This window comes from Puntigrus tetrazona, chromosome 16, assembly GCF_018831695.1.
Source record: "Puntigrus tetrazona isolate hp1 chromosome 16, ASM1883169v1, whole genome shotgun sequence".
NCBI lineage: Eukaryota > Metazoa > Chordata > Actinopteri > Cypriniformes > Cyprinidae > Puntigrus > Puntigrus tetrazona.
In genome coordinates this window covers 7,561,032-7,575,033 of record NC_056714.1, presented here as the reverse complement: position 1 = coordinate 7,575,033, position 14,002 = coordinate 7,561,032, and the positions used below count along the sequence as shown (strand labels likewise).

General features: G+C 38.1%; 1 protein-coding gene across 1 annotated transcript in view; it reads left to right on the top strand.

The window, feature by feature from the left end:
* cdkal1 (CDK5 regulatory subunit associated protein 1-like 1) overlaps window positions 1-14,002 on the top strand; it is a 176,699-nt gene that overhangs the window by 43,563 nt on the left and 119,134 nt on the right. The window contains 3 exon segments of the mRNA XM_043261055.1: window positions 4,967-5,009; window positions 7,094-7,099; window positions 8,515-8,635. Of these exon segments, the coding sequence (XP_043116990.1) occupies window positions 4,967-5,009; window positions 7,094-7,099; window positions 8,515-8,635 (170 nt within the window).

The following is a 14,002-nucleotide window of genomic DNA, read 5'->3' as shown; positions in this document are numbered from 1 at the left end:
AGCTGTTAGCGCTGAGCAGGAACGGGCCTGTTTATTGAATTTAATTACATTTATGGTGTGCTGTTTGACATAGCGTGTGGGATTACCAACACATTCATGTTTATGAAGGAGATGATTCAATAATGAATGGACTGAGCCTAACTGGTCCTGCTTTAATAAAACATGGCTGTGCAAATAAACAAAACTGGATTATTTATGGCTTAAAGTGTCAGCTGCATTTCAGATGTGTGTGTGTCTGGAGAGGTGTTTTGTCCTGAGGAGAGAGACAAACAGTAATGTGTAGGTCAGGCTGTGTTTAGTCTCAGACATACACCTGATGCTTCGCTAACACAGAAACAACCAAGAGCTCAGTTTAACTCTGAGCAACACTTTCTATGCAAGGAGTCAGTCCACCACGGTCTGTCCTGGAGGTTCGGTGTCAGAGTTTAGTTCCAACTCTAATCAGACACACCTGAAGAAGCTAATCAAGCTCTTGCTAGGTAGACTTATAACTTCCAGGCAGGTGTGTTGAGGCAAGTTATAGATGAACTCTGCAGGACACCGGCCCTCCAGGATCAAGTTTGATGACCCCTGATCTCAGTTCATTTCTTTATATGAAGAGTTCGTTGGCAATTTTTTTTCCCTAAAATCACATTTTATTGCACATTTTAGATGTACACACAGGTAATTTAGTTTATTTTTAAATATTAAATGTTTGTTTCACATCAAAAACAGATAACTCCACATTTTATGTTTCAGAGTTTAAAGTATTTGTAATCTCCTCAGATGTACATGTAGATGTTGTTGTGATCAGAGACTGTGTGGAGGTGCTTACATACAACCTTTCCCCAGCTGTGTTTTAAGTGTTTAAAATTAAACAGGATTATAAGCATGGTGAGCAAAATAATAGAGGTTGAGCAAAAATCCACTGATCAGTTGTATGGTGAAGCAGTTAGAAGGAAAGCTTTGGTGACAATATGCACCCTTTGAGCTATGTCTTTAAATTGTTGCCATCTAGACGCTTTTATAGGAGATTGAAGGCAACGAAAGCAATATATAAATGAACGTTTGGGCCATATGCAATAAGTCTTCTGAAGGATCATAATCTTTTAGGTAGAATGAATGTATTAAGTATTTATTTGATGTGTTATGTGAATTGTAATGATGTATGAATTTATTATGTTGTATGTAAACTAAGACCAATTTTCAGGCAAGGCTGAACAATAAAGTAACTAACTAACTTTTGAATAAGTACTAGTATCTAATGATCATTACCAATGACCATTTAATAGGTACTAGTATCTAATGAGTTAAGTGCTAGTATCTAAAAATGTATACTAGTACCTAATGAAAATAGCGTAAGTACTAGTTACTAGTGGAATACATACTAGTCAAAACTGAATAGACGATCCCATAAAAATCAATGTCAAAAAATTTTCATTTGTTAGGGTTGGTAACAATATAATAGTTACTAGTCACTACTGAAATATGTACTAGCATTTAATGATTAATTACTAGTATCTAATGAATCAGTACTAGTAGCTTTTATAAAAGACACTAGTACCTAAATAATAAGCACTAGTGCTTAAAAAATAAGCACTAGTAGTTAGTAAATACTAGTTTTAGTATCTAAAAAATAAGTACTAGTAACATGGAAATATATTCTAGTGCAGTTTATAGATTAAATGTTAAAACGGCTTGTCATAAACAAGCTGCTTTTGCAAGATTCCTTAAACGTTTCAGCTTTTATTTTATTTTCGTGCCCTGAAGAACATACCACAGGCTCATCAAGTGTGTCAAAATGATCCTTTCTCAATTACATTTTAAAAAGAATTTTCAAAGTGATATTTGTCTTGTCACCTGACCTGAATACAGATCTGATTCACTGAGATGGTCTTATTAGCTTCTGTTCAAAAACAAGAACACCGTCAGCTTCTGCAGTAAAACATGAACTCTCGATGCCTTGAAAGTGGACAATAATTTCTTTTTCATATTACGCTATATGAGGACAATAATACACACCAATCTGCTCTTTTACTTTTTTTTTTTTAAATGCTGTTTATCAATTTTTGCTAATGATCTGTTCATATGCATTTAATTTATGTAACGTATGAATGAACAGGAATTAAGTATATATTTGTATATTAACATTTATTTTTAATAATCAGAGTACAATTTAAGTGTCAAAAGCAAAGTTCTTTACTTCCATTCACATGCAGTGATCCAGATCCACTTCGTCTCTAAGACTTCTGCCAGGGGCTTTAGTTTTAAAGTATCTCTGTCAATATGGTACTTAACTATTCATGCACACTGTAGCATCATGTTACATAAGGCAATAAACCAGATTTCTGTTCCGCCTTTAACTCTCTTCAAACCAGCATCAAGTGTTTGAAATTACTTCTGATTGCCGTTTAATGTGTGTTATGGTCATGTGATGTTGCTGAAATACAGACAGACCGCTTAAAGCTGCTAATGTTCATCAGTAAATCTGTGGAAAATGAATAGAAGTCATGATTATGTCTGAGCTCATTTTAAAGTATACTCACACTAGTGTAGACATAGAAGACAGAAGACTTTGAATATTATTACTAATTTGCATTGATTTATTCTACAGTGGCTCAGGAGATGAGGCTTTGAGTCATTTTAATTGTCAACAAGTTGAAAAAAGTTTTTTTTTTTTGGTTTTTGAGATGATGTAATCTTGTTAAAACTGATAGACAGGAACAGGTATCGAACTCAGGATACTAATATTGAGAGTTTTTGAGCGATACACAGAACTAACACTAATGTTACAGTAAGTCTCAGACACAAAGGCAGCAAGAGCAGATCGAATCCGGTTTGCTCTGGAGGTCTCACTGCGTTTGATGAAGTTGCCTCGGCACATCTTTGTTTGGTCTAGACAACAGACTTCCACGTCGAGTGCGGCTCATCCCTCGATGCTTTCAAGTAGTTTGCTTTAAAAACAATAGCTGTGGGGAATCACACACTGGATCGTGAAGTTCTTCGGTTTAGGGCTGGATTAAAAGCACCAGACTGCATCTGAGGGAGGAACACTAACCAGGCCGACCTCCTGCCGCTCCCAAACATCTCTGCCAGCACATGAAAGAGTCCACTCAATAAAATTACCTTTCTTCTGGCTCTTTGAGGCGCTTCTGGAGAGCGCTGCGTTGAGAGCCGGTCCCGCGGCGGGTCGCTGCCTGAGCGGGCCAAGATTGAGCTCCCATTAAGGCAGAATTGATTTCTGTTCCAGTGTTTTTCACTCATGTGGAGGCCCGGGTCTCTCGGCCCACAGTACAGCTGAATTAATGGCCCGGCAGCCTCGGGTCAGTCATTTAACTGCAGGGTGCGCCACACAATGGACACGAATTCCCTTTAATACTGTAGATCAGCTTCTACAATCTCACAAGCTCCATGCAGAAATGAGCTCAGCGGAGGAAAGATTGGCACCTCCAGCCGACTCTCACCATTACAGACCTCTTTATTCTCACTCCATTTGCCATTCTGGCTTCCTTCTTCTTGAGTGCCTTCTTTCTCCCTCTGTTATAGTTCAGACTGGAACAATGAAGTGGTGCAGTGTTGACGGGTGGGAAAATGTGGAAATGTGCAAGAATGAGTTTCTGAGGAACCGACTAACTCTGGATTTCTCTGTTAACTGCATATCACATTTTTAGTCAAGAAGCATATGGATGTCATGATATTCCTCAGTTATTCTGTAGATTCAGAGCATCCACATTACCAAAGAACATCATCACTGACTTCAAGTCAAGCACAAGGTTATGTACTTTAAAAACGTAATAATCAATGAGGTTATCTTAGCATGGACTAATCTGCTAGCGTTCTCCAACGTGTTTTTCTGACATCGGAGATGATAAGAGCTTAATCTGAATTTATTTTACTAGTTATGGGGAGGATTGTAGGCTTTCAGTGGTGATGGTCAACATATGAGAACACATGCTATAATACTGCTTTAAAAGCACACATCGTATTTAATGTTAAAGATGATGGCGTATGTCCTCATGAGTTGTAGTGTTTTCCTCCTCCTCATGTCTGTTCGTATGACTGCAGAAACACCGGCTCTCACGCGGCTCCTGGAGTCTTACCTCTGTATGAATCTCTACAGCAGAGGTCGCTGAATTCTAATCAAGGTCTTATTAGGCATAACTTGCAGGCAGGTGTGTTGAGACAAGTTATAGCTAAACTCTCAGGACACTGGCCCTCCAGGATCAAGTTTGATGACCCTTGATATATAGCGTCATGACAGTCTTGAGGAGTTAGGGCTAACTTATTGCACTGGATCACATGATGGCTGCATCACATTTAACAACGCAGTTTTACAATTTTACAGTTTTTTTACAATTTGCTTTTTTTTTTTAAATCACTGTCCATATAGGCAGTATTGACTTGTAAATGATTAACTAACAATTTGGCAACAAAGTTCTTTATTTGAAGCACAGTTTTAAGAAAGTTAACTTACTGTGTTTAAAGTGCTTCACTGAGCTGAAATTTAAGCTTTAAACATCAAAATCTAAACTGGTCAAGCCACTCTCTTTGATTGTAGGCAGTGGCAGAGCATTGGTTATTTTCGGACGGTTCAGGCCTTAACTTAACATTGTTAGTTGTCAATCGTTCTTTTTATCTGATGGGCCTAGGCTACTCACCTCTCTGTCTGACTTCAGCACAAGCATTTTAACTTACACATACAGGAATATCTGTACCACAGCCAATCAGAGAGGGGGGGTCCGTTCTTCACTGTCTTTGATTGGTTTATACCACGATATATGCCTAATGTGTGCAATAGTGTTGAACCACATGGAGACTTTTAGAGTCACAGAGACTTTTTCCTCTCGAACGGCTAGTCACATCCGTGCCACCTCAGAATTTTTTTTAGCCGCATCATTGAGAAATTCTGTTGCTCTATAGTGTCCAGGGAGTTCACACAAGTGGCCTCTGAGTGAAGATCTCACACTCTCTCTCTGTGTGTCTGTAGGTCCAGCAGATCGATCGAGTGGTGGAGGTGGTGGAGGAGGCTGGTCAGTCTCACACACACACACACACACACACACACACACACACACACACACAGACACACACACACACACACACACACTGTCTCTGAGATGATCATATGCATTTTATTGTACTATGTTTGCTGATGAGCTAGTGTATGTGTTTGTCTTTCATGTCAGGTGATTAGATGCTGACCAATGAACTATTTTAACTGGGGGAAGTATAGATGATTATGATTATGTTCTGATAGTAGTTCTCATTAGTATTTGGTGACTCAATATTGCTGTTGTCAGTTTTAGCAGTGGTGTTCTCTTGTTGTTTGTCCTGTTATTTTCTAAATGTGGGCAAAAGCTTAGATGTGCAGGAGGTCAGTTCTGACTAAAGGCTGGGTACCTTTCAAATTTTATTTGGTAACGGAACCTTTTTCTGTCCTTTACTCCATTTTTAAATGGAGATTTACTGTTAAAATTAATACACGGTAGAACAATTGTGTGAATATTTCTTTACAAAGTTTTAATAATAATTGTACTTTTTAGACTATTGGGCTTGCTTAAAGTGGTTGTAATGATTATTTTTATAATTGAATTATTGATGGAGCTGTAAAGGAGTATGTAAAGACATACATTATACTGTACAAAAGCAATACAAGAGTCATATATTTCTGTTGTATGTTAAACCGTACTTTAATTGTAAACAGGTTGCTGAGAAGTTTCTGTGTATACACAGTGTGATATGATGCTGGAGATGAACTTCATGTGTTAATGAAGCTGAAAATCATGTGCTTCAGTATTTGTGTAGTAAACAAAGCCACGTCTCAGCCATTCATACATATAGAGGTAACATGCAGGATTATATATTTAAACTGTAATTTGCATTTTCAAATATTCAAATAAACTAGTTCATATTACGATTTCAAGTGACAGACCATCTTTATTCTTTCAAAAAAAATGATGTTTACCATGCCATTCAGCACTGTAGAGTAAATTCTGTTTTTAATGAAGGGACTTCGCCATCTTGTCCGGTTTTTCGCTGAAACCACATGACCCTAGAAATGCAAGCACACTTCAGAACGTTTCGGGTTTGCGCTGTGTGTTGTGTTTTAAAGAGCTGCAGGCGTGACATCATCAATCAATCAATCAATCTGTGCTTTATTGGCATGGAAATTGTTAGAATGTATTGCCAAAGCAATTTACATTGAATCTAGAACAGATATGTATTACTAATAAATAATTTTAATACTAATAATTCATAAACAAATACATGCATGTAAATAAGCAAAATAGAACATATCAGTTGAATTAATTCTACAATTAAATGAACAATTTAAAATGATGCTAAAGCATTAACCTAACACCGCATCAAGGGAAAGACAAGATTGTGTACTCTATAACTTTTTTTTCAGTACTTCAGCAGGACTTTACTAGTAGCGACACACACACACACACACACACAAGGCAACAGACTGCTGATCCACAGGTAAAACAATAGACTTTTAAAGAGCCACATTAGCAGGAGTTTGGAGCTGTTTCTCTGTTGATCTGCGTGGAGGAGAAGATCAGATCAGCTGTGAAGGGAAGCTCTTGAATACTCACGGTTTCACACGATTGAAGGTATAGTCCACATAAAAATGAAAATTTTAATGGAAAATCTGAATTAGGGATTAGTTTCTTTATCATATCTGGAGAAATGTCTCAGCAATGGATGTGAATGGGTGCCGTCAGAATGAGAGCAAAAACAACACAATAATTCACTGCACTCAAGTCCAACAGTTAACAGCTGAGAAGACAAAAGATAAAACTAATCCAGCATTAAGACGTTTTTTAACATTGATATGAGTTCTTAATCCATAACTCTTCCTCCATCTCTGTCATGTTTTGCTTAAAAAGAACAGTCACATTTCTATTTATGTGCAGATTTCTCTGAAGGAAGAGTTATGGTCAAAGCTTAGCATGTCTACACATGCTCTACACATACCAGAATGCAGTTTGAAGATTAGAGATTTCTGTGGTTTAGTTCTGGAGAATCGTGAGGACACGGGGTCTTGTTCAGTGAGTTGTGTGTTGTTTGATGACGGAGGGTCGTGACTAAGAATGAATGAGGGATGGAGTTCAGGGTGGATATAAATGTTCGTGACTGACCAGATCAGAGCCTTTCAGATCTTTTACTAATCTGAATAAAAGACCGTTATCAGGTCTCTTCTGATGGTCATTCGTCTCTTTGACAGACTGAACTGTTCAGCTTCTGTGCTTGATTTCTTTTTATTTTGCTCTTTCAGTGTAAAAAAGAGAATAGACACCTGTGCTCTCGAGACCCTCTCATCTTTGTGAGTTTGTAAAAATATCTACTGATGAGATTTCATGTTCTTTTATGCACACACTTAAACCTCATTTATCATGGTACTTATAAATGGAGAGTAAATAAGTTGATGCATTCTGCTTCCTGAAGTGTACAGTAATTATGCTAACTTTAGACTATTGCGATATGTTTCACATGATGCAATGTGCATGAGTTGTAAAAACCAAAAACAAAACAAAACAAATTTTTTTTTATTGTGAATAAATAGAGTTGACATCAAAATAAAGAGAATAATCCAGAGGCTTAGTTGCATTGCTGGCCTGTTCTTGGTGTCAGTAAAGACAAGACTTTTGTGTGTTTTGGAGCAGAGCAAACACTTGATTGATGGGTTTTTCTGGATGTTGTGGGTCTCTTTGTCCTGTTTCCCAGAGGATCCAGACACAAGAGACTTTCAGAACCGTGGATCAGAAAATTACATGTCACACCTCTGGCCTCGAATCTTTGCTTTCAGTTATTTGCATGTAGATGGTTGTGTGAATTATTGAGCAGATTTGATTACATGTGTCTGGATACAGAAATCAAGTGATGCAATTAAATGGAGGCTGTGTGTGTGTGTGTGTGTGTGTGTGGATAGTGTATGGAGTCATGTGAACACTATCAGACCTGTTCTCAGACTAGGCTTGTGTAGATGTAATCTTTTACGTTTGGTCCAGTCTCTGAGCTCATCAGGTTGGTGGCAGTAAAACCCTCATGATGTAGATGACACACTGCTCAACATTATTTGAAATGACTTCATTTAAATGTGGACATTTAAAAAAACACACACACACTTAATTCTATGTGCACTAGGCCTTTAATTAGTTGTTGGAAATTAAAACTGATAACCCTTTATTTCAAGTCGTGCTCAGAATACCTGTGTATGAGAAAAGGGATCGTGTGTTTGTGGGGATCAGGTTTCTGTGTGTGTGTGTTAGTCATCAGATGACCATCTCCTCATTGTTGCTGCTGCATCTCTAGGAATTTTCATGTTGTTGTAATGTGAGGGATGTGTGTGTGTGTGTGTGTATGAGAACATCTGGAGGGTTCAGTTCATGGCATCTAATTTTTCTGTTGTTCTGAATAATCAGGGTTGTATTCACAGCCACGTGTAAATATCCTGTGTAGGCCTGTGGTGTGATGATTCTGTTCCTTGTCTGATGTGTGTGTGTGTGTGTGTGTGTGTGTGTGTTGAAGGTCACTCTGTGCGTCTGCTGGGTCAGAAGAAGGAGAAAGGCAAGCGTCTGGGAGGAGCGAGGCTGGATTTGCCCAAGATCAGGAAGAACCCGCTGATTGAAATCATTTCCATCAATACTGGGTAAGATGTGAACCAAGACACACACTCATGAAAGATTCAGAGTCACAGTGTGTGTGACATGACTGTCATCATTCAGACCCAGATGAGCTTCTGTGTGTTTAGGTGTATGTTATGTGGGCAAAACGATCCTTACAAAGATGGTGATATTTGAAATCCTTGTTTAGGTCCCCATGAGAAAACAAGCAAAATCATAAGGAATGAAAGGGTTTGAAAATGTAAAACTGTCTGTAGTTTTGTGTGAAGGTTATGGGAGAGAAAATACAGAGACTATTCAGTTTTCAGTCATGTGACTGGTTCGAAGACCTGGAGTAGAGCTGAAGATCTTTGCCAGGATCAGACTGGTTTGATCGGGTTCGGCTTTATTTCTATCATTTACTCGGGCTCAGGCTTGCATTAAATGAGCGGTCATGTTATACATTTCAATTAGTACGGAATGTGAAAATAGATGCTGAAGAGGTGAAACGGAGGCTTGCCTCTGGTGATTACGTTTTGGTTGCAACAGCAATTAAAGCAAAGTCTGAAGTGTGGAAAGTTTTGACCATGTGCCTAATGAGAATAATGAGCCTGCGGGTTATGTGGAATGCAAAAATGTTACAACAACAAAACGGCAAGGAGACAGGAGATATTGGTACTACTGGTGACAAAGTTAGGTCTTGATGCTTTCTCTCTCAGCAAAATTGTATTTGTGACCCATGAGGAGGCAAGCATTAAATTAGAGATTGGACTGCGTTACTATCCATTACTTGATGGTAAACCAGTAGGAAAAGCAGAGAATGATGCGAATGGAAAGTCAGTTAACCACCTGTAAACCATCAGTGCGGTTTATAACTGGGTCTAGTACTAAACCTTTGTTTAATTTAGTTAAATGTATGATAGTTGTAGTGCCTCGTGGGTGAGGGTTCATGTGCAGTCTCTGATAGAGAAGCATGCTGCCTATATGTGTGTGTGTGTAATGCTGATTCACACAGCATGCTCCTCACAGCAGTCTGACCCTGATCTGGTGTTCATTCACACCGCCGGACCTTCAGCTGGACCTGAGTCCATCGCTCATCAGTGGATGATCTCCAGAGGTCTCAGTAATCTGCCTGTTTGCTCGACAGTGTTCAACAAACTCCCCAGCATGCCGGTGGCTTAATTAGAAGCTCGTCTCTCGAGAGCCACTTAGAACCAAATGAGATGCAAATGGAAATGCCTCAAGATGCGGAGGAGTCTTCAAGGGAGGAGAACATGCCGTTTCGGGACTTTGGGACTTTCTGCTGTGTTTTTCTGCTCAGTGAAGACTGTATGTCCTGAGGATTTTCTGAGTTAAAGTGCTGTCGTGAGTGTTCGAGCTCCTTTACTGAAGGCATTTGACCTATCGGTAAGCCCTAATGTGTTACACAGGAGCAGAACTCGGACATCTTTAGTTTTCATTTATTTTAATTGGGACAATGCACATTAATAGTACGTATAATAATGTAAATTTCACCAGATTTAGCTTCAAATTTTCTTCAGTAGTAATTTTATCTGTAGGTTTCAGAGCCATAGAGAAACATCGGAAGATCTGTAGCTTTCTTTGGTTTGATGGTGTTCATGTGCCTGGGGTACTTGATTGTAACACTGATTCCAGCTGTTCTGAGAGGATGGGAAGTGACTATTATTTTATTCGATTTCCTGAACCCAAACAAAACAGAGCAAAATGTCTGTAAGCATTCAACTCTAATCCCAATTAAGATAAAAACGTTCATTTTCTGTTTGTCATATTTTCATTAAGTTAAAGTTTTTGTAATCTTGTGCTTCAGCAAGGTATCTCTGGCTTCATGTTAAAGTTGGTGAGTCTGTACAAACTTTAAACCTCAAACTGCTCTCACATCATGTACAGTGTATGACAAAACACACAAACGGGTCTTAATTTCAGTTCCTCTACATGTTAAAATTGTTAAATATAAATTAATTCAACCTTCCTCTGTGGTATATGATTGTGACCAACCTTAACATAAGACGACTTCTGCTTGCATTGATCTGAAAACCCTTGCTAATCGAGTTACCCACCATATTTATTTTAAAGGGGTCATATGATGTTATTTTAAAGATTAATGTTTGGTGTAACAGAATATGTTGACATGCTTTAATGTCCAAAAAAACTTAATTTTTCAAATACTGTACATTATTGTAGCTCTTCCATGCCAGGCACAGTGATTGGCCAAACACCACAAGCATGTGGTGGAAATATAATGCCCCTTACCATCATTGCGAGCTTTCAAAATTAATGTTAAGACAGTTATTTCCTTGCTAGTTTTACCATCAGTTCAAGCGCAAAAGAGAAAAGTCAGACACAGAGCTTGTTTGTATTTGAATTACACAAGCTACGATGTGACCTTCTCTCTCTCTCACACACACAAACACACACACATTTTTTGAACAATCAATAGCAAATAATTAAACTATTAAAAAAACATACTTACAGTTGCTGATTCAGAAGCTTCAGATTGTCAGATTGAACAAAGTTGAAATTGACCATAAAATGCATTTTAGACCAGTCTCTCTTAGAATAAATCCTTTTTGAGGAGACTTTGAGTTTAGTAACTCTGCAGATTTTATACATGCACCTTTTATACACCTACAAAAGAATAAAATAAAGGAAAAATAGAAATTGCAACATATGACACCCTTTAAGATATATGTGTGTACCTCCATGACGTATTTAAGGCCTACACTGAGCAGCTCTGTTTGTCCGAGGGAGGCGGGGCTTACTGATAGGACAATTAATTATCTCTCTGATAAATGTTGTCTTAATGTTCATGTTCTGGTCATTTTGACCCAGGGCCAGTATTTAGTTTATCCTGAAAAGAAGATATTTTTTGAGAAGCCCAGTTGGGGTCCTTGAATAATTCAGACGGTTGTTTACAAGAAGCCATTTGTAGCTGTTATGCCTCTAGATGTGTTTTCTGTTATGCTGTTAATGTGTTCGTCATCTGGAAGACAACACTAGACAGTCAGCACACTCCTGCTCTCGGTGTAAGATCATGTACCGAGTCTCTCCAGAGTTCACTGTGTTAATCAGATAATGATGTTTGAACAGCGTTTGGTGTAAATGAAGATCCTCTTCAGTTCAGATGAGAGATCAAATACTTCTCATTGCTGCCGGGATGAATTTGCATTAGAACAATAATATAAAACATATATAAAGAAGGTGTTTGTGCATATATAGAAGATAAAAACAAAAATCAGTGCACTCTGATGATCAGATCACAGAGCAGGTCAGACTTCAGTCGGTGGAGGTGTACAGATGCCTGAATGCAGTCAACTCAGGCTTGACCTGCCCTACAGGAGCGTCTTCTGAAGACACAGTGATGCCAAACATCATCCGGATCAGAACTTGAGTGTTAGTCCTGCGAGTGTGTTTGTGAGAGAGAGAGAGAGAGCTCCTGTGAAACACACACGTTGTGCTTCCATGTTTTATGGGTTCATTCATAGGTGTGATGGTTTTTCTGTTTGTATCTCCACTTACACCTACACAAAACTACAGGCATTTCAGATTCTCAGAAAACTTAATTCATTGTGATTTAATAAGCTTGTTTCTTCATGTCTCTACATGTCTCTAATATTGCTATACTTGTGGACACACACACACACACACAATCATCATCATCATCAGCAGCTGTGAACTGTAGTTTCCTAACGTTTACAGTCAAGCTTTTGAGAAACTACAGTACAAACTGCTAACAATCATTTAAAAAATAAGAAAACATGTTTGATGTTAAATGCAGCCAAAAAGAAAGAAATTACAGATTTAAAGGTTTCAATTTCATTCTGTGTTTATCTGAAGGTGTTTGGAGGGAGTGTGTTTCTGTTCTGTATATAATGACACGAGGCCGTTATGATTCAGAGCCATTAGCTGAAGGTATGCTCTCAAAATAAAGCATGTTTGCATACAGCTGTAGTTACAGGTCAGATCTCTGGTTTCATTTGCATTCATACATGACGTTATCATCTCCTCAGTGTTAGTCCACCTTTATTCGGCTCCAGAGCTGTTTTTAATATGCTTTCGAGGCCTCTGACATTTGGAGGCAGTGCAGATAAAGAGCTCTTTGTGAGGTTTTCTCTCGACTGGACGTCATCCAGCCTCTTATCAGCGTCTCAGCCTCAGATCCTCACGCGGTGAAGACACACTCTCCAGAACACTGTTTGAATAGGCATAAAGCAGGGACTCTCAAAGTCTACATCCAGAGGTCCAAATCTGAATTTTCATTATTGTCAAAAGTCTGGACCGAAACAATTGGAACAATTCATAAACATATAGTAGGCTACATAACATGCATAGCACATAACACAAATTTTCTGAAAAAATAAAGCACCCTTTATGCTTAAAATACATCAATAAGTACAAAAGTGGTTAAACAATTAACTTTAATGTCAGATCAACCAATAAGAACTTTTCTTTGGCCAGTGCCACTATTGAGAAATCAGAATGGCCAGAATTAGATGCTGATTTTGTTTTCAGTTTTTTTTGTCTATCTCATAAGAGTTTTAAGTAAATTGATGTTAATAATAATAGTAGTAGTAGTTGTAGCTTAATATGTAGTAATAATAGTACCACCTTAACAGTTCTGAAGCATGCTTTTGCTTATGTTTGTTGACACACCAATGTTTCCCAAAAACTAGTAAATGCAAATTCTTTCTCTGCCAGCAAGGGCACTGTTGAATAGTGGTTTCCCTGAACGACCCGCGACTGAGAGCAGATCGATGTGTTTAGTGTCCTTCCATAGAGAGCTGAAGAGTTCTGTGTTCAGATGTACGCCCCACCAAAAGTAACTACTATGAATGTGTCGGGGGGGAAACAGAAGATTTTTGAATTATTTAGTCCATGTTGCAAAAATGAATTTTTTGACTCACCATCTCCTCATAGACACACATTTAGAGAGAAGGCATCTTTACAGATTAAGATTGTAATGATTTTTGTGTTTGTTTTAATTATTATTATTTTTTTAACTGGTAATTTGAAACTTTCTATAGATATATGTGAAGGGCTCTTGTTCAAGACTAGAAGGCAGAAAGCGCATCATGTTTTCTTTATTTTATAAAATTGAGTCGTGCTGTCAAATCACAATTAATCGCATTTAAAATAAGTTTTTGTTTAAAAAATGTGTGTGTATATTATGTACAGACGTGGACAAAATTGTCGGTACCCTTCGGTCAATGAAAGATAAACTCACAATGGTCACAGAAATATGATGTTTGATGATGTTTGATTGACAGATACTGTATTAGATGTAATCGTATGTTGTGTTTGTTTAGGATTCTGTGTTGTTCTGAAAAGCCTTTCAGCAGAATCACCTGCTCTGCCTTTGAACAGTCTTTTTTCATCAGTGCTTGCTCTTTGTCCCT